This window comes from Stegodyphus dumicola, chromosome X2, assembly GCF_044657685.1.
Source record: "Stegodyphus dumicola isolate Sdum_Otavi_A_Nest chromosome X2, ASM4465768v1".
Taxonomy (NCBI): Eukaryota; Metazoa; Arthropoda; class Arachnida; order Araneae; family Eresidae; genus Stegodyphus; species Stegodyphus dumicola.
Genome location: NC_140781.1, coordinates 175555170 through 175579618, shown reverse-complemented (window position 1 = coordinate 175579618; position 24449 = coordinate 175555170). Strand labels below are relative to the sequence as shown.

Below are 24449 nucleotides of genomic sequence, written 5' to 3'. Positions count from 1 at the left end.
ATTTCCCGAACTCCACTAGTGGCCGAGTGGTTAAAGAACGCTGAATAATGGTAGTTTGACCTGCACTGGGTTTGATCCCAGGCGAAATGGCTGGCTGCATGGTTGGTCTTCTACATTTGTAACGTGAATACCAATTCCCTTCAATAAATCCTCCACGAAAGCATCCCTGCTCTCAGGTAGGTAGCTCTTATGACTTTGCCATATTCAAATAACCTAACCTTCGTTAAAATTTCCCTCTAAATACGCTGCAAAATAACCGCATTATTCTGTTTCATATGAATTTCGACAAAGAATATCGGTGCTGAAAAAATCTTTAGGAAAAATGCTGCTTAAATAAAAGGGCACTGTTCATAAGGTAGGCGGATATTTCACCTATGCTTGGAGCCAGCCTTATTTGTACCAATGCTGAATTTATATGAATGTAACGCAGTTCGGTTTTAGGTCTACCTGCCTTGTATTAGTTTGCTGTAGAAAGATTCTACAGATCATTACAAGGACAGCGGAAAAAGAGAAATACATTATAATCATTTTCTGTTTTTAAATTAATACTGAATCTATGATCCATTAGTTGCTCTACTTCCACACTGTTAACCATTGATATGCTATCGTACTCTGAATTTGTACTACGTTAGTGGTGAACGAAGCTCTTAATAAGTGCTGAGTTTTATTTGCAAGGAAGATCTTCCAAGCTTGAACTCTCATTTTCTTTCAATATATACATACAGTGAGTCCCAAAATTGAGGGTACACTCCATTCTATGACAGAATTCATGTTTAGAATGAAAACAAAAACTGTCAGATAAAGACAGTCACCAAAACCTTTAGAAGAGGATATAGAAAGATACCTAATCTTAATATTTATTCATGAATAGACATAAAAAAAATGCATGAAATACAGAAACAAAATGTACAACAGAAATCGTCAAAAATCTGAGCTCACAAAATTGAGGGTACATGTAATTATTTTATTACATAAATTATAAAAAAACAACACATTAATATTTTGTAGCATACCCACTGGCTTTGATGACAGCTTCCAGCCGCCGGTACATCGAATCGACAAGATTTTTCGTAATTTCGGGTGAAATGTTTTCCCACTCCACTTTTAGTACACGCTTCAAATGTTCTTTACTTGTGATCTGATGTTTTCGGACCTCTTTTTCAAAGTGGGACCACAAATTTTCGATCACGTTCAAATCAGGAGATTGAGGGGGTGTGTTCAGCTGATTTCGGCAGTGATACAGCAGCCATTCTTTGACAGTATTTGCTGTATGCTTTGGATCATTATCCTGTTGAAATGTGAATTTTGATCCTAGTCCCAATTGAGTAGCACTGTCCTTCAAATTATTTTTCAATATATTAAGATAACCCATTTTATCCATTATTCCATCAATAAACACTAGCTTTCCAACTCCCGATGATGCCATACAGCCCCAAACCATTACTGACCCACCTCCATGCTTCACAGTTGGAATTGTGTCTCTTGGATCTAAAGCTGAATTTTTCTTGCGCCATACCATATGATGACCGTCACTGCCAAAAACATTAAATTTACTCTCATCGCTGAAAATAACTTCATTCCAGGACTCTTTAGGCTTTAGAATGTGCTCTTTAGCAAATTTTAACCTCTTAGCTCTATTTATTTTACTAATGAAGGGCTTTTTGAGAGCATTTCTGCCATTATAACCAGCCCTTCTGAGGATTCTGCGCAATGTTTCTGCAGAAACAGATTTACCCACAGTTTCCGAAGTACTTGCGGCAATTTTTGGGGCACTTATTGTAGGATCAATCCTTACTTGTGTACAATTCTCCTCTCTGCTGCTGAACTGAGAATTTTCTTCCCGCCTCTCCCTGCTTGGTTTTCCAGCGTACCATCCTTTCTAAATTTTTGAATGATTTTTCTAATACAATTTACACTTCTCCCAAGTATTTCTCCTATTTTTCTCAAAGATTTGCCTTGATTAGACAGATTAATGGCCAGTTTTCTTTCCTCAATCGTCGTTTCTTTCCTATTCTCCATATTTGTCACACAGAAAGGTAGTGAGCTCGAAGTTGAAATATTTGGATACTAAAAGGTTGTATTTTTGTATAAATCTTAGATACAAATTATTTTTAAAATTTTACTGGTAGTTTTACACAGTCATTTAAGAAGTGTACTCTCAATTTTGTGACTTTCAGAAGTTGAAGGTTTTCGTTTAAGTAATATAATATTTTTTAACCGAGTTTTATAACTTATTTTTTGTGTAATTAAGAAGAAAAATGTATATTTTTTAATGGGACAAAACTAGGAAAACTTGCATAATAATTTCTATTCTTAATAGCCTACAAATTATGTTAGCATTAAGTGTACCCTCAATTTTGGGACTCACTGTATGTATATATATTGTTGCGTGCGTACGGGTTCGTTATGAAATGAATGCACAAGTCCGATGAAAAATGAACAAAAATTTATTATTATTACAACGAAAATGCTTAAATCTTCTCAAATTATCATGCAGTATTACAATACCTCACAGTAGTTATCTTTTAACTACTCAAATGTCCAATAGAACGTAATTCAAAACAGCTAAAGAACGCTAATCCGCGAATTCGCTACAATCAACAACAGTAGTTTTCTAAACAACAACAAACTAAGCAACTACTACAAACTGAGATGTTTTCCTCCTTTTATAAGATTTTAAAATCACGCGCTAGAATTTTCCAGTACTTTCTCGAAATCAAATAATAATTTATTTATTTAACGCACGCGCTCTTGTATTTTTAATTTTTCCGGCTTAGCTTTCTTTTAATATTCGTCACGCGCTGCACTGCGCGAGAAATAAAACCATTTAATTTATAATTGAACTAACATTAGCTTTTTAAATACCAAATTCGTAACAATATGTATACTCAAACTTATATATATGAAAGTGCTCACCTAGAAATATATAATAGTAAAAAATTAGCTGATAATATTCTAATGATACTCAGAAAAAATTTTAAATATTGAGTTTTTGATCACCAATGGAGAACTTTCTGATGAAATTTGGCAGCATTTTAAAATTTCATAAAATCTTCATTGATCGCTGCATCGCCAAATGAAGTTATATTTGTATATTTTTAATTTTCTAATTTACATCAGTTTAGCAGTTAATTTTTTAAAAATTTTTATTTGCGTCTAAGTAAGCAAAAACTATTCTAGTTTTCTATGTATTGCTTGATTTCGGATAAATTTAAGGTCTTACTGAAAACTCTTTCTCAGTTTTTCCAAAATACTCAAATCTCTTACTGGAACTTCAAACTGATTCGAAAGAAAACAAAAATGCAGTTGATGCTACACGTTAAATAAAAAATAAAATAAAAAAAAAAAAAAAAAAAAAAAGCGCTACGGAAATAAAGCAACAACTAAATTCCTACAAAGTAGAGGGGAGAAAGGCAAACTCAGGATTTTTCATGCTTCAAGAATTCTACTTTTTCAATAGTCTTAGGTCAAAAAAGTACTCGCACGAAGTTTCTAAGACTGATAGTTCGACCTAGGTTCGGATCCCAGTGAAGAGGCTGTCTGCATGGGAGTTTTTGTGGTTTTCACCATATGTAACATAGATACCAGCAAACTAACTAATCAATTAATTTAACCTACTGAAACTACTAAGTAATTGTCTAATCTATCTCGAGCAAATAGCCGAAAAGGGCAGAGCTTATCGATAAGCCAACCGATTTTTACGTAAACAGATTCCAAATCTCAAGATCTTGCAATGAAGCCTACAGAAATGATACCCCACAACAATAAATATAATTCAAATATTGCAGACCGACGTAAATATAAGGTTATTTCAAGAGCCCTAAACCATCAATGTAGCAATTCTAAGTACTCCTTTGCAATACAAACTTTTACTTTAAAGAATCTCCTTGCAGCAATAATCTATAGAGGCCCTCTCACTCCAGTAGCACTGAGGACCACAGATTACACCGTCATCATTAGATAGATGCCAATAATTGCAGTACCATGGTATTGGTAGTCTGTTTCTCTCCAAGTGAAAATGTAAGAATTCTCTTGGGGGAACTAAAAGTTTGCACAACTGGAGCACAACACTCGATCATTGCGGGGGGGGGGGAATTAGCGCCCCCAATCCACTCTGGGAATCCCACTCAAAAATCCTGAGGAAAAAAAAGCAGTCTCGAATACACAGAAAACGAACAGCTAGCTGTGATCAGCTCTTAGGATTCCTCATCAATATTCGAAATAGTCACAGCCCGAGGATGGCCAGACCTAACGTTAGCCACATTAAATACAGCCCTGTTAATACAGGATTCGTCAGTAAGTGACACTTCTTCGCTTAGTGATCATTAAATCATCATCTATAAAATAGATACTCTTCAAGAATACATCATCAAAAGGCATTTCAAAACAAAATTTAGAGAACATAGAAAATTGATCGAACATCTTATACATTACTCGGAAAAATTTATCACGAAACTCAAAGTTGTACAAGATAGGGGAGAGCTGGATGCCTTCCATGACAGGGCCGAGCGGTAAAAGTCGCTGAACACTGGTAGTTCGGTCTGGGGTTCGAATCATGGCGAACGGGATTGCTGCATGTACGTTTTCGTGGTTTTCTTCATGCGCCCTCGTACGCTTTACAGTAATATAATAAACCAAACGAGAAATCAGACTTTCCATGACATGCGAAAGTGGAAACCATTCTGCAGGCTTGCAATTAAGCATATCCCATAAAAACTCTGAAAAGCAAGAAGTACCACATGTTGCGATTGAAGGCGCCTCATCTGCAACATCATCGTGAGAGTGATATATTTCAACTATGAACTTACATGGTGGATGGTTCGAGATCTCTGAAGGAACGCAGAGACCTGCACGCTCGCTCGTGCTTAATTACTTAGAAATTTTTAGACGGTCTTAACACCTCATATAACTACATATGTCTGTTAAATTTAATGTATATTAGTTAACATTAAAACGTATTTTGAGCAAAATATATATTGACCATCTGGATTGATGTTCCTTGAAGGATTAGATTAATGATGAATATTGCCAAAGGTCTTTCTCAAAAAATCCACAGAAAACACTTAAGCAAATTTTATGTTTTTTAATCATTGATTTAATTTTGAAATACCTCACCACATCTTCTTGGATCCCCAATACTGTAAGCAGAAATAAGCAGAGTAAAGGCATTGTGCGGTAAACCTCAAGCGACCAACCTAACCAAGCTTCAGGTAAGAGAAGATGAATCTCTGTAGCAAAGCCAAAGCTGCATATAAAAACAAGATCATACAAGCTAAGCTAACCATACGGACCAGCACAGAAAACAGCATTCAATAGAGTCTTCTGACCAATTACTCTTAACAGCACCAGCCAGCTACACAATTATGACAAACACAGAAATAGTCAGTGACAAAATTAATGCAGTATTCTGTGACGACGGCTCTCAAGACCACAAAGAGGAGGAACGAGAGGCGAGGAGATTCTATAATACAACATGAAGAACTACAACAAAGAGAGAGGAACCTCTGCCTACAAAAGCGGAATTTGTCATTATCATTAGTAAACTTGTCACCAATAAAGTACGATGTCCGGATGGCGTAGATAACATTTTCATACGGGTAATAAACAGGGACTTACCAGAGCTTATACCAACTCTTATTATAGCCTGCAAGAAACTTCAATACTTTCCGAAAACGATGAAGTATGCGGAAGTTGTTTTAGTTTGCAGAAGAACAGGATGATCACTAACGGATCCTACATTCTACAGACCAGAATGTCTCTTACCTGCCTTAGGCTGGGTGCTAAACTGAATAATGTTGGCCATACCTAAATACTTCTTGAAGAAGACTAAAGCTCTGAATACAAAGTAATATGGATTCCGCACAGGCAACTCTATGGAGCATTCCATTAAAGACATTCCGTAAGCAATCAGCCAAAATAGAGAGCAAAGCTTGCATACACAGGCAATAACCATTGACATAAAGGGAGCATTTGACAGTTTTCTGGCTAGACGTGATTACAATACTAAAACAATTGGCCTGTTCATCCGATATAATAACATTACTCCGCTAAATAATCAGTCCTCGACAGTCGAAGGGTGCAAATCACTACGGATAGTGGGAACTTAAAAATGTCACCAGAGGGTGTCCGCAGGGCTTGTGCCTGAAACTAACCCTTTGGAATATTGTGAGAAGCACAGTATTTCTGTACTTTCACAATTTGAAGTTAGCGCCTTTAATGGCGTATGCAGCGAATTTCATGCTAGTGGTGGCGACCTGGAGTCTAAAGCCCAGGACTGATGGGGCCTGAATACGTAAACTTTGTGCCTCGGTACAAAAAATGAGACTCACTAACTGGCTACAAAAGACAACTAATGCAAAACTAGTGTATAACTACCCGAATTGCCTCTTAATTGTGTCCTTCAACTAGTACACCTTTTAATTACAATACGCAATAGGATCTCATGGCTTCCACGTGTAAAAAACATACAGGAAGAAATATTGTATTAAACAATCGCATAAAATGTGCAGCATCACTGAGATGTCGAACTTGATCAAGATTAAAGACTGGTGCAAAACGATAATGAAAAAAACTGTAACATAAACTAAACTAGGGGAAGCAGTATCACTTTCCATATGAGACGATCCTTACAGTCCGTACAAAGGTTATAGCTATTTCAAATAAGCAGAGCATACACAACTTCATCGAGGCTGGCATTGCGGCAACTGGCAGGAGTCCTTCTCCTAGACCTAGTTTGAAAACGAGATGAAACCATAACCAGAGTTGTCAGACTGGAATAAACAACCAAAGTTTGGAGCCACACCTACCGTTACAGTAATTTCTAAGAACAATGCATTTACAAATCTTTCCGTCCAACCGAATTTATCTGTGCGATACAATGTATCTCAATGAGATACCTGCTTGTACCATAGTTGTACGAGTATATACACAGATGGTTCTAAAACGGAGAAAGGCACAGATGAAAGTTTGGGGAACACCAGCGATGTACCTTGTGGGTCAAGTGGTAATGCCTTCCCACACTCTAAAAAAGAGAGAAACATTGCAAGTTTTATAAGAATTTATACAGAATAGTTGAAGAATCTGGCAACTGATGCTTTCCAATTAGTCTAGAGTTTGCTCCTATTATGTTATATCGTGCAATCCCACCGTACGCCCCACATCCAGTATTTATTAAAAATAATTATGTAGGACATAAGAAGATTACAGTATAGTCTGAATACAATTTGAAATTCGCAAATTAAATTGAACATCTGTTTTGATGCAACAAAAATAGGAGATAAACATAATTAGTAAACGGATAAACATAATGAGATAACTATAATTAATACTGTGAACACAATGTTATAATGAATTCTAATAATAATGCTAAAGATGTGGGTGTCCATGGGTTATTTCACATGTAAAAGTTTATTGCAGTTTATAAATTTCACGAAGGGAGTCATTTTGTCCATAATCACGGCATGTAAAACTCACTAAATTTATGCAGTATGAGGACTTACACTTGACAGAGATCTAGGCCGTAGGAAGAGAGTTGTATAATTTTTTGAAACGTCGGATACTGATGTTTATCTTTAGTTAGAAACCTTTGGAATGCCAAAAGATTAGTTAGTGGGGATTTTATGTGAATATCCTCAGTTAAAGGGCATGAGAAAGTGTAATGATCAGGAGTTCCCTGTTCCACAACATATGCAGATCATGTCATTATCATTACAAGGGCACAGCCCCGATCCTCCTAGCGAGCCGTATGATTAAAAAATGAGACTGGCCAGAAAATATATATATATAAGAAAAAACAAAAAATATCCAAAATCTGAGTCTCAGTGCCAAATTACATATTTATAATTTTCATTATTGTATATGCAAAATTATTCAAATTTGAATTGTTCGTTTAATATCTTCCTTAAAATTCTTTATATATCTCCCGGTATCTTTATATATCTCTTGCACTCCGGGTTAGCGTACCCAACATATGCAGATATCGGATAAGCCATATTTCTTGCGCAGAAATATGTGGAGAAGGGTCCGTGTCCTGATATATAGCAATTTAATGAAAGATTCGAGTACAAAGATGCGAAGCTACATTTCACGCCATTCAAAATTCACAGTTCGCTAAATGTAAACAGTATTTCAAGCTTTCAAATTCACAGTATTCTAAACTACATTTTGAAAACTTTGAAGGTCACCCAACAGCGCTCTTTCGCCAAATTCGTTATTTCTCACACTGTTTAACTGCTTATTTATGAACTATTAGCAGTTAAGGTGTTTAACTATTACGTATATTTTTGAATGAACACATTCATATATACATTTTTCAGATAAGCTGAGAGTTCAAGATTTGAAAACATTCTTTGTTACTTACAGAATAGCGAAGAAAAGGCACGAAATCTAACATTAATTTCCATCCTTCTAGGTTGCAAGGAATTTAATTTGTACATAGCTCATTTTATTTTCCTTTAAAGTGTCAGGTATATTTGATTCAGTTACAATCTAAATCAAGCTGGTACATTTTAAACTGTTATTGCTATGGGTTTGTCTCCTTTTCTGTGGATAGAAATATCTCTTTATTCGGACATAGTAAAATGTAAAGATACGTTTTGATGGCGATTTAGTGTCAAAAGAGGTAACACAATAGCTTAGTAGTAAGCCATGTACTATTTTGAGTTTCTTTTTTTTGTGTGTATATAAAGGATATATATATATGTGTGTGTGTGTGTGTGTGTGTGTGATATTTCGGCATCAAAGTTCAGGCATGGTTTTTGCAGAGTGGTAAGGCTAAACCATATAAAGAGGCAAGTTGATTTAGCTTTTAATGATACATCTTTATTCCATAGCTTTAATTCAATTTTTACCGTAGATCATGCTTTACTTCATATGAAATTCTCTAAATGACATATTCAATAGTAGTTTAAACCAAGTACGACTAAAGTTAAACGTTATGCGTCATTACTATTTCTAATAAAGGAAAGATAGATCAAGCAGCAGCGAGATGTATAGCACAGGAGGAGCGGCGAGCTTCTTTTGACGCAAAATGGCGCGCATTCGTTATTTATAGCAGCGGTTGCGTAATAGGCTAGCGAATTCTAGAAGGTACTTGTCTAGGGGGAAGATCCTGAATTGCAGAAAGTTAATTAAAGGTTGCGTGTTCGCGAAAAGCAAAGCCATCGTATTTTTTTATATTTTACATATTCTCCCCCCTCTCAAAACAAGAGGCCGGGTGAGCAAAGCATTAGTAGATTAGTGAAGCAGGAAGTATGAGGAGTGGAAAATATGCAATGCCTTTGCCGGGACTCGAACTCTGGACTTCTCGAATACGCGTCAAGTATGCTTCCAATTACACCACGAAGGCATGCGGAAAAGAGGGGGAAGATCCTGAATTGCAGAAAGTGAATTAAAGGTTGAGTGTTCGCGAAAAGCAAAGCCATCATATTTTTTAATATTTTACATATATATATATATTCTTTACGCAATAGTTCCTTTATATATTCGTAAAGAAAGCCTCAGTACTGCTGATTAACCTAAATAAAGCACACCATACTCATTTGTGAGGCATTAATCTTAAGCTGTGAGGTTTGCCTTTGGACTTCAGAATCAGAATTTAAGTATACATATTTATTCTGTATAGAGCTACTTCCTTTAGATCAATGAATTTTAAATTATGTTGAACTGAAACTTGGGGTTCCATGCAATTTCTCCAAGTGTTCATAAAGTCTAAATCAAGATTTAGCAAGTATTTTGAATAGGATGCAAAATTTGAAGACCACTGATAGGTTTTAGAAAAAAAAATCACTATATTAATTTATAATTCTTAAATATGAAACTGAATTGAAGAGACTTTTGAAATTTATTTATCTTCAGATTTTCTTCAATGTTTTTGTTAATTGTCTGATTAAACAAAATTAATATAATTATTTATATAACATGTATGTTCTTCAAGATTAAATTTCATTCCTAGTTCATGTATCATTTTTTATTTAATATTTCAGGGATATTCGGTATGATTTAACAATATCTCGCTCAGAGTGGCCGAATAAAAAGCACCATTTTTTTGTACTGAAACGCTGGCCTTCTTCTCGTGAAAAATTTGGACCTAAAGCGGTATCTGGGAATTACAGTGCTGTAGGGGCTAAACCTGATCCTATTGATTTGCAGCACATAAGGTATGAACTACTTCCGTACTACTATCAGGTCATAAAATCCAGACTTCAAAATCTTAGAACGCTGTTTAAATAATATTAATATCTGTTTATACCATGCATCTCAGAAACAAGTATAATCCACTATACGAATAAAATTATTTAAAATTATTATGAAATTGGATAAATAGTAAATAAACTCTTCACAATCTAATTTAATTACCTGTAATTCTTTCTGAATATGTATTGTTACGAAATGTCAAGGCGCGGTGAGATGGCTTCCCCGCAAAGCAGTTTTAGGGTTGCCATAAAATGGAAAGGGATGGCAGGGTTGCCACATTTGGCGAGAAATCGACCATTTGGCGATAATTGGCGATATGCTAAAATTCTGCAGAGATTCAAACACAAAACGTCGGTAGCTTCGCTGTGAAACCAATAGTAAAAGTGTCTCATAAGTCCTTTGATGCGTGACTTAACCGTTTTAACTTGAATTTGGAAGCTGATACCGGTGGGCAAGCATTTTATTACCCAAACATGACATTATGCATAGCGGCCATTATTTCATTTCACTTATAGAAATTTATGTTTCTTTCAGCCCATGAATTAATAATGGAATTTTGACATCTTGATTAGAATGTATGTAGCATTCGTAAATAGACTGGATATTCTCAAGAATAAATATTGTTTAATTCATATCAGCTGGTATGATTTTTAACGAAGAAGTTTTTAACGAAAATATGGAAACATTCCTTGAGATGCAGTACAGATTAACCTCTAAATTAGTCTGATAGGTAGCGTTTCTTTTAAATTATCTTACAGAATATAATAATAATAATTTCTACTGAAACCAAAAATGTGGAAAGAGAAAAGAATTTAAATTCTGTTAATGAAAGTAAACAGCGCTTAAGTCTGAAAAATTGATCACAACGTAATTAAAGTTAACTGGCCCATCTAGTTACAGCAAATAATGAAAGTGATTATATTATAATTTAAATTTTTTATTGTTTCAGAGAAAATTTCTTACGCGTCCATGTATTCATTCAAGAGATGAATTATTTATCAGTGCGGGATGTTCCAGCTTATTCAGTAAGTAAACATTAAATGCAAGTTCCTTATATGAATTAATTTCTTGAAGCTTCGTCATGAAGCATCATGAAATTTGCTGCATATATTCTAATTAATCTCTTGTGTGTTATCTTATTCCAATTACACTCTTAGACAAAAACAACGACTCACCAAGAAAGAGTTATCCGAATGGGACGAAAATCAGTAGAAGTGATGTACATGTACAGAAAAATAAATGATTACAGTTTGAGAAAAATTGGATGATTTATTGAAGTGATAGAGCTTCACAAAAAGAAAAAGTCAGTAACGCGTTTGTCCACCTCTGGCCCTTATGCAAGCAGTTATTCGGCTTGACATCGATTGATAGAGGTTACGGATGTCCTCCTGAGGGATATCGTGCCAAATTCTGTCCAACTGGCGCGTTAGATCGTCAACATCCCGAGCCGATTGGAGGGCCATGCCCATAATGCTCCAAACGTGCTCAATAAGAGAGAGATCCGGTAACTTTGCTGGCCAAGGTAATGTTCAGCAAGCAGTAGAAACATGTGCAGTGTGGGGCGGGCATTATCTTGCTGAAGTGTAAGCGCAGTTTGACGTGACATGAAGGGCAACACAACGGGCCTTAAAACTTCGTCGACGTACCGCTGCTCTGTAAGGATCTCGCGACGGATGACAACCAAAGGTGTCCTACTATGAAATGAAATGGCACCCCAGACCATCATTGTCTGCCGGAAGACAGTCAGGTTGGTATCATACCGCTGTCTGGGGCGTCTCCAGACTCGCCTTCGCTGGTCATCGGGGCTCAGTTCAAAGCGGGACTCATCACTGAAGACTATTCTACTCCAGTCAGTGACATTCCAGTGCGAATGAGCCCGACACCACTGCAAACGGGCTTGACGTTGTACAGGGGTCAATGTTAGTCGGCGCAAGGGGCGCCGTGACATCAGCGCCCTTTCTTTTAGCCGTCTGTGAATGGTCCTTGCGGTCACTGAAGCACTAGTTGCACGTACAATCGATGATAATGATGCATCTGGGGCTGTGAGTGCTGCTCTGACGATTGCTCGGTCTACACGTTCTGTTGTTTCTCTAGGCCTACCGCTTCCTTCTTGACGCTGTGTGCGGCCATGGTTCAACCATTCCTGCCAACATCATCTAATATTGGCATCGCTCCTGCTCAAATGTCGAGCTATTCGCTGATAAGACAAACCGGCTTCTTTGAGCTCAACTACACGACCTCTCTCAAATCTATCAACATCTATACATTTCGAATATAAATTGACATTTGACTTTTTTCAACGAGGGGAGGTATCTTGCTGAAGCCCTTTATGTATTCTGTGCGCAGTACCTACATTTTTTAATGAAATAATAAATAAATAAAATTAAATTGTTTTCGTGTGAACATAAAATGACTATACGCCTTTCAAAAAATATGAATACAAAATTCAATTACCATTTATTTGATTCTTCATCATATTCATTCATAACGAGTCTATCAACCTATGAAATTTAACCAACTTTTATGAGGCACATTTTAATGAGAAGTGTGTCATATTTAAGATGACAGAAGTACAGGTAGAAAGGGGTGGGAGACCAGAAAGTCACCATTGTTAGTACAGGTAATAGTCCCCCGCACTAACTGTGCAGTTCAGCACCGGTTGGGAGCGAGAAAACCCCGGGGAGCAGTACGAGGATCACCCATGCCCTTCCCCTAGCACCAGCCTCTCGAGAGGACTTTCGGTATATGAGTGACCCCTTGTCGCAAAGACACTAACGCTTACAAAAGTCCATGGCTTCTCCAGGGTTCGAGCCCGGGTCCACCAGTACGGGAGTCATTGTCGCTAAGCACTCTATCGGCTGGACGGCCTATTCAAGATGAGTCATTGGGCATTACACATTGTATATCATCTAGCATCGAACTTGGAGAAACAAGCACAGAATTTCCTTCCACATGTCCTCGGAAGGATGCGCTTATTATTATATGTGCGCAGCATCTGATGAAACTGGAAGGTAATACATATGATACAAGTCAAGTCATCGTATCTGCCGTTTAAATACGGATTTTCACATTTATTGCTTTTCTTCCCACAAAAGTGGTCCCTTACGAATCTCCAAACCATTTTAGTAATATACAAGGAAAGGCAGAGTAATATGAAATTCAAAATTAAGCAAAACCGAGTCTTAGTCTCCTTCTTAGGTTCTTTCCTTAAACCTTTCTTAGGTTTTATAAAAAAAAAAAAAAAAAAAAAAAAAAACTCTGCGTATTTCGAAGGACGCTGGCATAGGACTCCTTTTGTCCAAGAAACAAAAATTACTTTTCTCGAAACCAGCGTTTATGAATTTTGCTTAATTTTGGATCACCTTAACCTTTCTAATACTTATTAACTCCAACAAATGTGTTGACTGAAGTTTAAGTTTACTATCTAGGCTATAAGTGTCTGAAGTTTAAGTTTACTATCTAGGTTATGGTTTAAAAGAGAATCATAAAAATTTCATTGTTTTTTTATTTTATTAACTGTTAATATCCTTCAGCAATACAGATTTAAAATATATACGATTCTTATATCAAATCTATGATCGGTAACTATTCTTATTTTTGTATTTCTTCGCAGACATCACAGTTGTTTGCTGATCTTGGAGGATGCTTAGGACTATACATAGGTGTTTCCTTGATTACGATACTGGAAGTTTTTGAACTCCTAAAAAGCATTATTTTTATCATACGAAGTAAACTGCTGGCTAAAACTAAAATAAAGTCGAGCTCTCATATAGAAGAAGGTGTTGTGGAACTGCACTGGGTAGCCGCTCCTCCTAGCAAACCTCTACCTGTCATTTATCAGCGGAATAAACAATGTTGTGGAAGAATTTCTACTTCTCTGTCTTCAAAAAGGCAAAATAACTCGTAAGACGCAACATTTTTATTTTACCTTTGTTCATAGGTCTCATTATCAGAAATTCTTTTAAAAGTCTTCTGCGTGGAATGCATGCATTTGCTTTCTTACGACATCTGTTTCTCTAAGTCGGTGTTTCCCAAGCTGTGTTTCGCAAACAGTCACCAAGTGTTCTTCAAAAAGTTATGAAATTTATTTTTGAGAAGAAAAAATATTGTCTGCGTTTATGCATTTAACACAATTTAAAACAACTCTTAAAAGAAATTTAAAGAAAAAATATGAAACTAAGTGATTTAAATCGTGCACATAATAAATTTAGTAAAGCAGCATAACACCAGACGGCTTACATTGCCAATGTAATAAATATATGTAGAATGCATTTCTGGTAATGTTTCTGTTCTGAGTTCTAATGTTTCTGGACAGTGAAGAAGTGTTTCATTGTCCTTTTAAAAGCATAAGTTTCTTTTTAATTAAATTTTTTATTTTTCTATTTTATCTTCTTTTTGAAACTGATAAGTAAGTTTAAAATTTTTGCTAACTAATTAGTATAATATATTTAATCATCAGAAATACTATTGACTTAAAAAATTAATACTGTTGTTATCTGTTGGGATGAAGATATACAACTATATAAGTAAAGTCAAGTTTCACTTATTATTTTGCGATAAGTTTTCTACTAGTTAAAATCCTTTAAATCAAAGACTCAAATATATTGAAGATATTGAAAATTAAATATGCTTTACTTTTTTCCTATATTATTTGTTTCATGTGCAATATTAAAACTGAAAAACATGTCTTTCATATGCATTATGTAGAAATTGGGATAAACTTTTATATATTTTATTGTTTATTTAATATATCTGTGTTTCATTTATTGTAGCTAAAAACCCAAATTTACTTTAAAATTCCTTGAAATTTTTAGAACTTAAAATGTATTCCGCAATGAAAAAAGTTTAGAAAATACTGCTACAAATAAGCAAAACTGTGGGGAAATGTTGTAGTGCTACACGATATTTTAAAGATTTACTTCACTTGAAAACCGAGGACAGGATAGCTTCATGGAAATGAATGCACATCCATCACACAGTTTAAGCCGTCGGATGTACTTCCCTAATATGAATTTGAGGTTTCCAGGAGGGAATAAGTATTTTCAGTATTAAAGTGTATATTTACATTGGGAACACAACAATGAAAGATATCCTTCATTTTCTCATACACTGGTTATTATAAATTAAGGAAAAATCACAAAAATCACGATTACTGAAAAAGTTACATGTAGAATTTAATGAAACTTACCCACAATATACAACACATAGTAAGGTATCAAATAACATAAAAAGAAATTACCAGACAAATATGGTAGTATAGAAATTAGCATATGTATAAATTGACTAATTCGAAGGTGTCAGTTTACTATAGGAAAAGTACCTTCAATATGGAATATGATCGCCTCTAGAAGCAATACAGCACATACAGCGATGTGTGATGCTTTCAATTATGCGGTCTATCTGTTCCATAGGAAGCGAGAGCCATTGCTTTTGCAAAGCAGTTGCAAGCGCGACAAGGGTTTGAGAGGGCGGATTGAGAACAGCTAGACGTCTCCCTAAAGCATCCCAAACGTGCTTGATAAGATTCAAGTCCGGGGATCGAGCTGACCACTCCATGCGCATAATTGTTTCCTGTTGAAGATAATCATCTACGATGAGAGCCTTGTGTGGTCTTGCGTTGTCGCCCTGTAAGCTTCACCTATTGCCCCGGCATATGGGCACACATAAACATAAAAAATGTCTTCTCTATAAACCTGAGCATTCACGGTTCCCCTTGGAAAGACATGGAGGTCTGTGCGTCCACCCAAAAAGATGCCACCCCAAACACAGACACTGCCCCTTCCGTATGCATCTATTTCACGGATGTTTGACGTATGATAACGGATTCTAGGTTCTCTCCATATCAAATAACGCCTACTATCGCTTTCTAAACTAAACCTGGACTCAACCGTAAAGAGAACCGCCCTCCATTGATCAGGCGTCCAGTGGACATATTGTCGCGCCCATTGAAAACGGTTTATCCTATGGTGTGATCTGAGCAGCACACAAATGGTTGGTCGCCTCGCATACAGACCACCTTAGTGAAGCCTTCTAGACACGAACCTTCCGGTAGCTGCAGCAAGGGAGGATCTAAGAAGAGTCGGAGAAGCGGTTCTATTCCTGCTTGCACATAATGTCGAATATCGGTCATCGGCGCTCATCGCAGCAGTTGACCGTCCTTGGCTGAACCTCCTAGATGCCGAATCTGTGGTTTGAAATTGCCTCCAAAGTCTATGAACCACAGAAAGACTCACATTTAGCCCATCTGGCCACTTCTGTTTGACTTTGTCCTGCCTCTAGTCTCCCAATGGCTCTCCATCACAGTTCTGCAGGCAAATGATGCCTGGAGGTCATTGTTACGAATTGGCTATCTCAGATTTCTGATGTCACTGTCACAGTGAAATATGTGGGCTTGTTCTCAAACATGGACTTTTATGCTCCTCGCAGATGACGTATTCCGAAAGCAGCGCCACTAATTTGCATATCGCAGTTTTACTCAGCTACTCTTACTTGGCAACATATTCAAATTTTACACGATTTGGCTTTTTTTGAGGGAGTTATTGCTATTTTTGTGATTTTTCCTTAATTTATGATAACCAGTGTACATCGTTTGTTTTGCTGTTTCAAACATTCGAAATAGCTAACGTAGTTCACTTGTAAAACACGAATTTTAATAGTTTTTATAACGTTATTCCTTGAAGTACAGTAGAGCCTCCCTTTATAAGGTATTTTTCCCGCCTTCTTAGCATGCCTTCTTGGTGTAGTGGCCAGCACACTCGGCGCGTATTCGAGAGGTCCGTGGTTAGAGTCCCGGCGAGGGCATTGCTCATTTTTCATGTCTCCAGCATCGAAATAACCTAATAACTCTACACCTTTACAAAATCTCTCTCAGCTGAGGGCCGTGGTCTCTGTTATTCGAGTCAGCAATCAGTTTAAAGAAATCATTAGGAAAAATGTAGTAACATTAGAAAAGGTGCAAAGGAAATTCATAACATTAGCGAATTCTCTTATTAATGATTGATTCATTGGTTGGTTTGGTTTACTTGTGTTAAAGACAAAAGTAACACTAACAGTCAAATGTCTACAGACAATGAATTCGTAGATACGTTTCAAAGGATAAAATGTTGCTAAGACGTTTCAAGATGACGTTTCGGAATGGATATAGAAAAAAGCGAACCGTTCCCATTGTGGCTGCGGAGAGAATTGCAGTGATGAAAGTGATGCTAAGGATAGCAATGAAAATGAAAGGGCAGTGCGAAAATTACCTCTGCCTGAAACGTTGAGCTCTTTAATTTTTATAAAAACGACCTTACAGGGTCCCTTTGTGCGAAGGTGTCAGTGAGACGCATTTCACTGATCGTCTTGTATACCCGTATGTAACGGAATGTAAATAGTTTGCTGAAGTACAGCTCTTCTCGGCGCTGAATGTTCGGAAGTACATTGATCTGCAATAATTGACCTTCGAGTTCATAACTCAGACGTACAGCCTCCGCACAACGCCTAACCGGTTAAAAGACGTTGGTAAGCAAATTTTTTATGCTAGTTTCCGTTTGTATCCATCTATTACGTAAGCAGATTTTATGGTTTACATGTTATTTCTCTCGCCGATTATGCTAGTTTTCTATTTGTTGCTTAACATTTGGAAGTGTTTGGAAGTGTACCCTATTGAGCTGGGTAAGATCAGGATTCTCTCCACTTTGTAAAACTGAATTTGTTAATCTATATCTACAGGCTTTATGAAACTTCTTTTCTCTCGTCCGAATGTGCAAAGTTTTTCTATTTGTTGCTTAATATTTGGACACTAGTATTTTACCCTATTAAGCTGAGTAAGATCAGGGCTTCCTCTCTTTCTAGAACTGGATTTGTCAATCTGTCTCTACAGAGGCTTAATAGAACTTCTTACTTACATCTTAACCTTACATAAAACAAAATAAAAAATGTTTCGTCACGTGCTAAAATCATTTCGATGTCTTTAACAGTTTAGGAATAACACGGTTTTATAACCTGATTATTATTTTCGAGGATCCTGTGCAATTAATGTTTTACTTCAGCGAAATAGCTATGTATTTTCCGTTGTAAGAAGTTTATATGGCAAACAAGATCCTAGCCTTTGACAGGCCCAACAAATGAATGACATTCAGTACTTAAAAATATAGTATAGAATTGCCTTTATTTGGCTTTGTTGTTCTTCTTTTGAGAAAGGAGATTTTAGAGGGGGAGTTCTTCCTCTTTGTTTGCTGCTTCATACTTCCGCTTATTCAATAGCCAGTTAGAAGATGCATACGTACGTAAGAATGACTCTTGGTAAACGGTAAAGATGTATACTAACTTAACCCTTTCTGAGTACCTTAGCATATTAGCATCACTCGTAAAGTATTTATATACCATGTAATATAGACACGACAACAACAACAAGAACATAGCATTTATATCCTAAATCTGTACAATTATTGTCTTTTTTGTTTGCTTTAATAAACTTTAAATCATTAGAATGACTTCTAATTCATTGAAGAAAATATGGAAGCAAAATATTTTAAAGAACTAAGTAATATGTGTAAAACTGCAGTAAATTTCATGAACGAATAAAGGAGAAAAATTGGATAATTTCATACATTCAGAATTAGTGGAAATATTTCCAATATATGCATTACTTATATAATGTGTAATAATTACTATGTCTTAAATGTATGAATGTATATGTATTTTAAAATTAAATGTTATTCATATTGATTTAAAATATTTTAATTTTTTTAGGAATACTACTGGATTGAGTCCAGGATGTGTCTCACCCCTCCGTCAATTACCAAGCCCAATATTAATGAAGAATGTTAGTAATTACTCGAATATGCAGTCACATTTTTCATCATATTGATGTATATTGTCATTACAATGCAACATTATGTAAAAATTATATTTTGGTGTTTGTGGAAAATGAAGAGCAAAATTTAACTGAACTATATAATTTGAAATATAAATAAAAATGTCAAATTATCTGGCATTTGAGTTTCATAGTTCAAATCACGAACCTTTAAGCCTTGCTATCAAACAGTGTTTTGTTTGAGTTCTTGCGATTCTAAAATTTTATTTATAGTTAACTGATTAAATAAGTAAATGCAAATAAATTTCAGAAATACTATTCATAGAAATATTCTTCATCCAGTTTAATCAAAAATGTCTGTAATTATTTTATGGAATAAGAAAAAAAGTTTATTTAGAAATAACTATGATTAACATATGTTTTTCACATTTTTGGCGTTATATTGTAAGTTATGTCGCTGCAGGGAACACGAAAAATGTGCAGTGCCCTCGCCGGTATACCCCCTCCAGACTGCTAGCTGGACGTAGTATCCATTTACACCCCCAAGGCACACTGTAAGGAGAGAGAAAATACCTTATATACTCCCCATTTAAGGGCGATTAGGGAGGAGCGGACCCAATTGCCAAATGCAGTAGACTCCCGATTATCCACGCCTGCCGCACAGTTTTTTTTTTTTTTTTTTTTTTTTTTTTTTACAAGCGTACAGCAAAGAAAATAAAAATGTTCACGAAACTGAGCGAAACGTTCAATTTGCTAAACATCGTGATGAGTAAGTGATTTCTTACTCACCCTTGCAGTGCCCGCTCCACGGCCCTCTCTCGTCTTAATCTTACTGATACGTCCACTTCCTCCCACTCGCCATTGTTAGTTTAAGCCTGATAGTATTTGCGAACAGGTCGGAGTTAATTTTTTATCTTTTATTGTGTTCAGTGCTTGTGCATTTTGGTTTTGTGTTTTTCGTTACCGATTTAAAATGTCAGGAAAACGAAAGAAGGTTGTATTGACGATTGCGCAAAAACTAGAATTAATTTCCAAAGTAGCAAACGGCGCTACAAGGCAGCAGATGGAATTGGATTACGGAATCGCGGAAACAACAGTGCGTGACATTCTAAAGCAAAAAGACAAACTGGTGAACTTTGCATCGTTGGACAGTGCTTCCGCTATGAAAACGCGAAAAACTATGAAGGGTTCTACCTTTGATGAGCTAGACACGGCATTGACAGAGTAGTTAGCTCAAGTTCGAAAAGAGGGTACTCCTGTAAATGGGCCTATCATTGCCGCGAAGGCAAAAAACTTTTTTGAGTTGTTAGGCCTGAAAGGAAATTTTGATGCGTCTTCTGGCTGACTCGTTTTAAGCAGCGACACGGAAATTGGACTTCATGGGGAGAAACTTAGTGGTGACCAACAAGCAGCCGAAGATTTCCACGATGAATTTGAAGAATTTGTTTTAAAAGAAGAGCTATCTTTTGAACAAATTTACAATGCCGACGAATCGGGACTTTTGTGAAAATGTCTTCCCACTCGCACTTTAGCATTTGAAAGTGAAAGTAAAGCGGCGGGCCATAAAAGCAGCAAGGAAAGATCACTATCATGTCTTGCAGCAACGCTACCGGTGGGCATAAACTTAGACTTGTTGTCATTGGAAGGTAAAAGAAAACCGAGATCTTTCAAAGGCACAAGGATAGAAAGTTTGCTCATTGATTACTTTAACAAAAAAAAAAAAAAAAAAAAAAAGGAATGGATGAACCGAAACATTTTTCAAGAGGGTTCGAAAAAAATCTTTTTTCTTCAAGTGCGTAAACATCTTAAATCGAAAACTTGCCTGAAAAAGCTGTGCTATTGATCAACAACGCACCTTCTCACCCAGCAACAAGCGTGCTAAAGTCTTCTGATGGACAAATTTTTGCAAAGTTTCTTCCCCCCCAAAACGTTACTGCGCTAATCCAACCCATGGACCAAGGAGTTATTGCAGCAATGAAGGGAACATACGAACCAAGCTGCTAATGACCAAAATTGAAGAAGGTTATGATCGGAAAGAGTTTTGGAAACACTACGCAATCTTGGACAGCATCTATGACATTGCATCTGCATGGGACTCAGTGAAACCGTCAACCCTCATAAAATCATGGAGAAAACTCATGCCTAATGTTGAAGCCAACAACAACCTAAGCCCTTCAAGTTGTGAAGAAGAGAAGAGAATGAAGATGTAGACACGCCCACGGCAACTCTTGCCGATATGGTGAAAACAGTTCCGGGTGGTGAGAACGTCGATGCTGAAAACATTAACGAGTGGTTGGGTCAACGAACCTGGCTTCGAACGCTTGACAGATGACGAAATTGTGAAGAAAGCAAGGGAAGAGAATGAAGGAGAGTGAAGTGAAGGCGAAGAAGAGCCCACTGTGCAGATGCGGAAGCGGCTTTGCAACAAGTCGACGGATTGCTGAGCTATTTGGAAGAACAAGACGACGCGGAGTTGGCCTAGAAACTTATGCTACGAAAAATACAATCTCGGATCAAGAGAAAATGCTTCCAAAGCAAGAAGCAAACACAAATGACTGATTTTTTCTAAAAGGTGTAGTTTTACAGTTATGCTTTTGTAATTACATAATACATTATAGTATTAAAACAGTACATATGTTTTAATTTTTCTGTGTATCCTTGACGCCTCTCGTAAGTACAAAGCACTTTTCTGTTTTCATTAACAAAATGCATTTTAGGTTAGTTTTGAGTGATGTACTAAAATATTAAGCGTTAGTTAAACATTCCTACTGTTTATCTTACGTTTTATTGTACATATACATTTTTCAAAGTTGGAATGACTGTTTTCTCTTTTGCTAGACCCGTTTTTAGCTTTTTTCGGATTATCCGCGATTTTAGTTATCCGCGGCGGTCGCGCCACCCAATTCCGCGGATAATCGGGAGTGTACTGTAGTGGGAGATGAAGAATTACCGACCATCACCTTTTCAGTTGATCGATGCAGAAGACTTGAAAAATGTAATGTACTATCGCTAGGATGTGAACACCTTACTTGCCGATTGCTAGCTGGACGTGTTATTCGTTTATCCGGCGAAGGCCCGCTTAAGGAGGGAGAAAATAGCTTATAAGTGTTCTATTATTCTTGCTTATTCATTCTGGAAAAGCTACAAAAATTCCATGTCTGATGCTCGAAAATGAATTTCAGCTTTTATTTCCACATTTTCAGCTCATAAATGAATAAGCCTTTAATAAATAAGCTTTTAAATGAATTTCAAATTATAAGTGATCCTTAGTCTTTAATGAGCCTTTAAATGAATTTCAGCTTATAAATGAGACTATTTTGAGAAAAGCATGCGCCCACTGCAGAGTGTATGCAAGCGTCTGCTTCGCAAATTAATGGACTGACAAATTAGAAAATATACTAACGTGATGTTACTCAGTAAGGTATTTACTAAATAATTTATTTAACTGTAATTTAAATGTTTTTGAATTTAACGAAAAATAAACTGCATTATTTACAAGAATTAGAAGGTGAAAAATAGAGTTCTTTTCCGAACTGCGAATTTAGGAAAATCGATAATTCGTATAATAACTTTGTTTTCAAATTCACGCTTGTTCCGTGAACGTTTTAAATTCAGCTCTACTGATTTTAACTTACTCGTGTAAAACAACTTTAAGAAGTAGAATTTTGCTATTTCTTACAGCGTGAAATGTTGATCATTAGAATCAACCGTTTCCAGAACGTACCACTTCAATATTGTGTTCTAGATAAGAACTTGCATGCTTATAGCTACAACTTTAATAGAAAGAGTATATTTATTTATATTTATTAAAATGCAGTTCTCCACTTTCCTTTCCTGTTCCTCCTAAATTCAGGAATATTCAAAACGTATTTTCGTGTATTCTTCAGTATTGCCTTCCGAACTAGGCTTATAAACAACAGAATTTTTAGCGCAAAACCAATGCAATGCAATAGCGAGTGCCCACAGGTATTCTGGTTAAAGCCCATTGATATTCTGGTTAAAAGCGTAATTCAAAGGACAATACTGTTCCTTGAATAACCTCAAATAAACCCATTATATGAGTTTTAAATTACTCTAAAGAGAATGCTTGTCCTCGGATTCCTGTACTTCGTTGGAAGGTAGATGGAGGGACAATACCTCGTTATTTTGTGGGACAGCGCAGATTTTACACGCCTGCAATATTAATAACTTCATAGTTCTTTTAAATGTAGAATTAATCCATAGTTTAATTTAGTTCAATAGTTTATAACAGTAGACTAAACTTTTAAACCCGGTTTTTCTTTTGATTATATAATTCGTTATTCAGTCATTAAACAAGCTTCTTTAGATATGGATTCTGGGTTCTTTGCAGAATGGGGACATAAGACAGCTTGAATTACAAAATTTAACAACACAGATCCCATGCTCAGGAGAGAAGAATAAATCTGCTATTATAATTACCGTTGGACTCTTTCTCATTCTTTTAGTCTTGTTCAAATTCTACATACCTGAACGATATGAATATACGGTTTACAATTCGTTAAACGGATGAACTACAAAAAGCTTTGTTAGGTATAAGTAGTTCATTCTGGAACAAGTATGAGTCTTTTGCCAATCAGACTTTAATATGCGGAGGAGATGAGTTTAATAAACGGCGGTTGTTCTATTGATTAGTATGTATTTGGTCTGGTTGCTGGAAATTTTAACATAATAAGAGCGGGTACTGCATAATGAATATTTCATTAATTGTGAATTTGGTTAGATGGGGGGGGGCTATATGATAGGTTATATTTTATTACTTACGAAACCCATCCCATATACTATGCGAAAGTTGTTTTCTTAAAATTACATGCCTCTTTCTGACAATTTTTTGCTTGGATACATATTGCATCTAGAATTAATATTTAAGGAAATAAGCCAACAGATTTCCTTTTCGATGACACTTCTTTATAAGTAAATAAATTTCCCTTCTTTTCAAATCTTGTGACGAAACTCTCCAACGAACTGAAAATTGTTACCAGTCTGTTTCAAGATTGTGAACTTTCAAAAGAGAGATCTGAGGAAATGTTTTTATAAAAAACTGGCTACATATGTAGAGAACAAGCACCAATGTATTCAATAATTATTCTTAAACGTTTTTCTTTTTCCTTAAAAAAAAAAAATAAATAAATAAATAAATAACAACCCAGGATGTAAATTGGAAGTTTGCAAAATAGTTGATTGAGTGCTCAATCAGCGGTTATTACTCTTGTGATGGTCTATAAATTAAATATATTGAAAAAGAAATGAGTATTAATTCCAGTCTTTTGTGCGTTTAATGTTATGCAGTCTTGATACTATTAGGTACTGAAGTTCAGATGGCTGAAAAATATGAATGTCCAAATATTAAAAAATAATTCTTCATTAATGAAAGTAAGAAAACGCAAATTTTAATGAATTAGGATTTTGATTGTTGGCCATTAATTCTAGCAGCCACATT

The 24449-nt window shown here is 36.0% G+C and overlaps 1 protein-coding gene across 3 annotated transcripts in view; it reads left to right on the top strand.

Annotated features, from left to right (window-relative positions):
• The window catches only part of LOC118202943 (acid-sensing ion channel 4-A-like), a 100077-nt gene extending 80908 nt beyond the window's left edge, over nucleotides 1-19169 (top strand). For all 3 annotated transcript variants that reach the window (XM_035375185.2, XM_035375178.2, XM_035375159.2), the window contains 4 exons: nucleotides 9984-10157; nucleotides 11144-11219; nucleotides 13808-14097; nucleotides 18928-19169. In XM_035375185.2, the coding sequence (XP_035231076.1) occupies nucleotides 9984-10157; nucleotides 11144-11219; nucleotides 13808-14097; nucleotides 18928-19045 (658 nt within the window). In that variant the 3' untranslated portion in view covers nucleotides 19046-19169. The remainder of the gene's footprint in view (nucleotides 1-9983; nucleotides 10158-11143; nucleotides 11220-13807; nucleotides 14098-18927) is intronic.
• Nucleotides 19170-24449: the final 5280 nt, after the last annotated feature.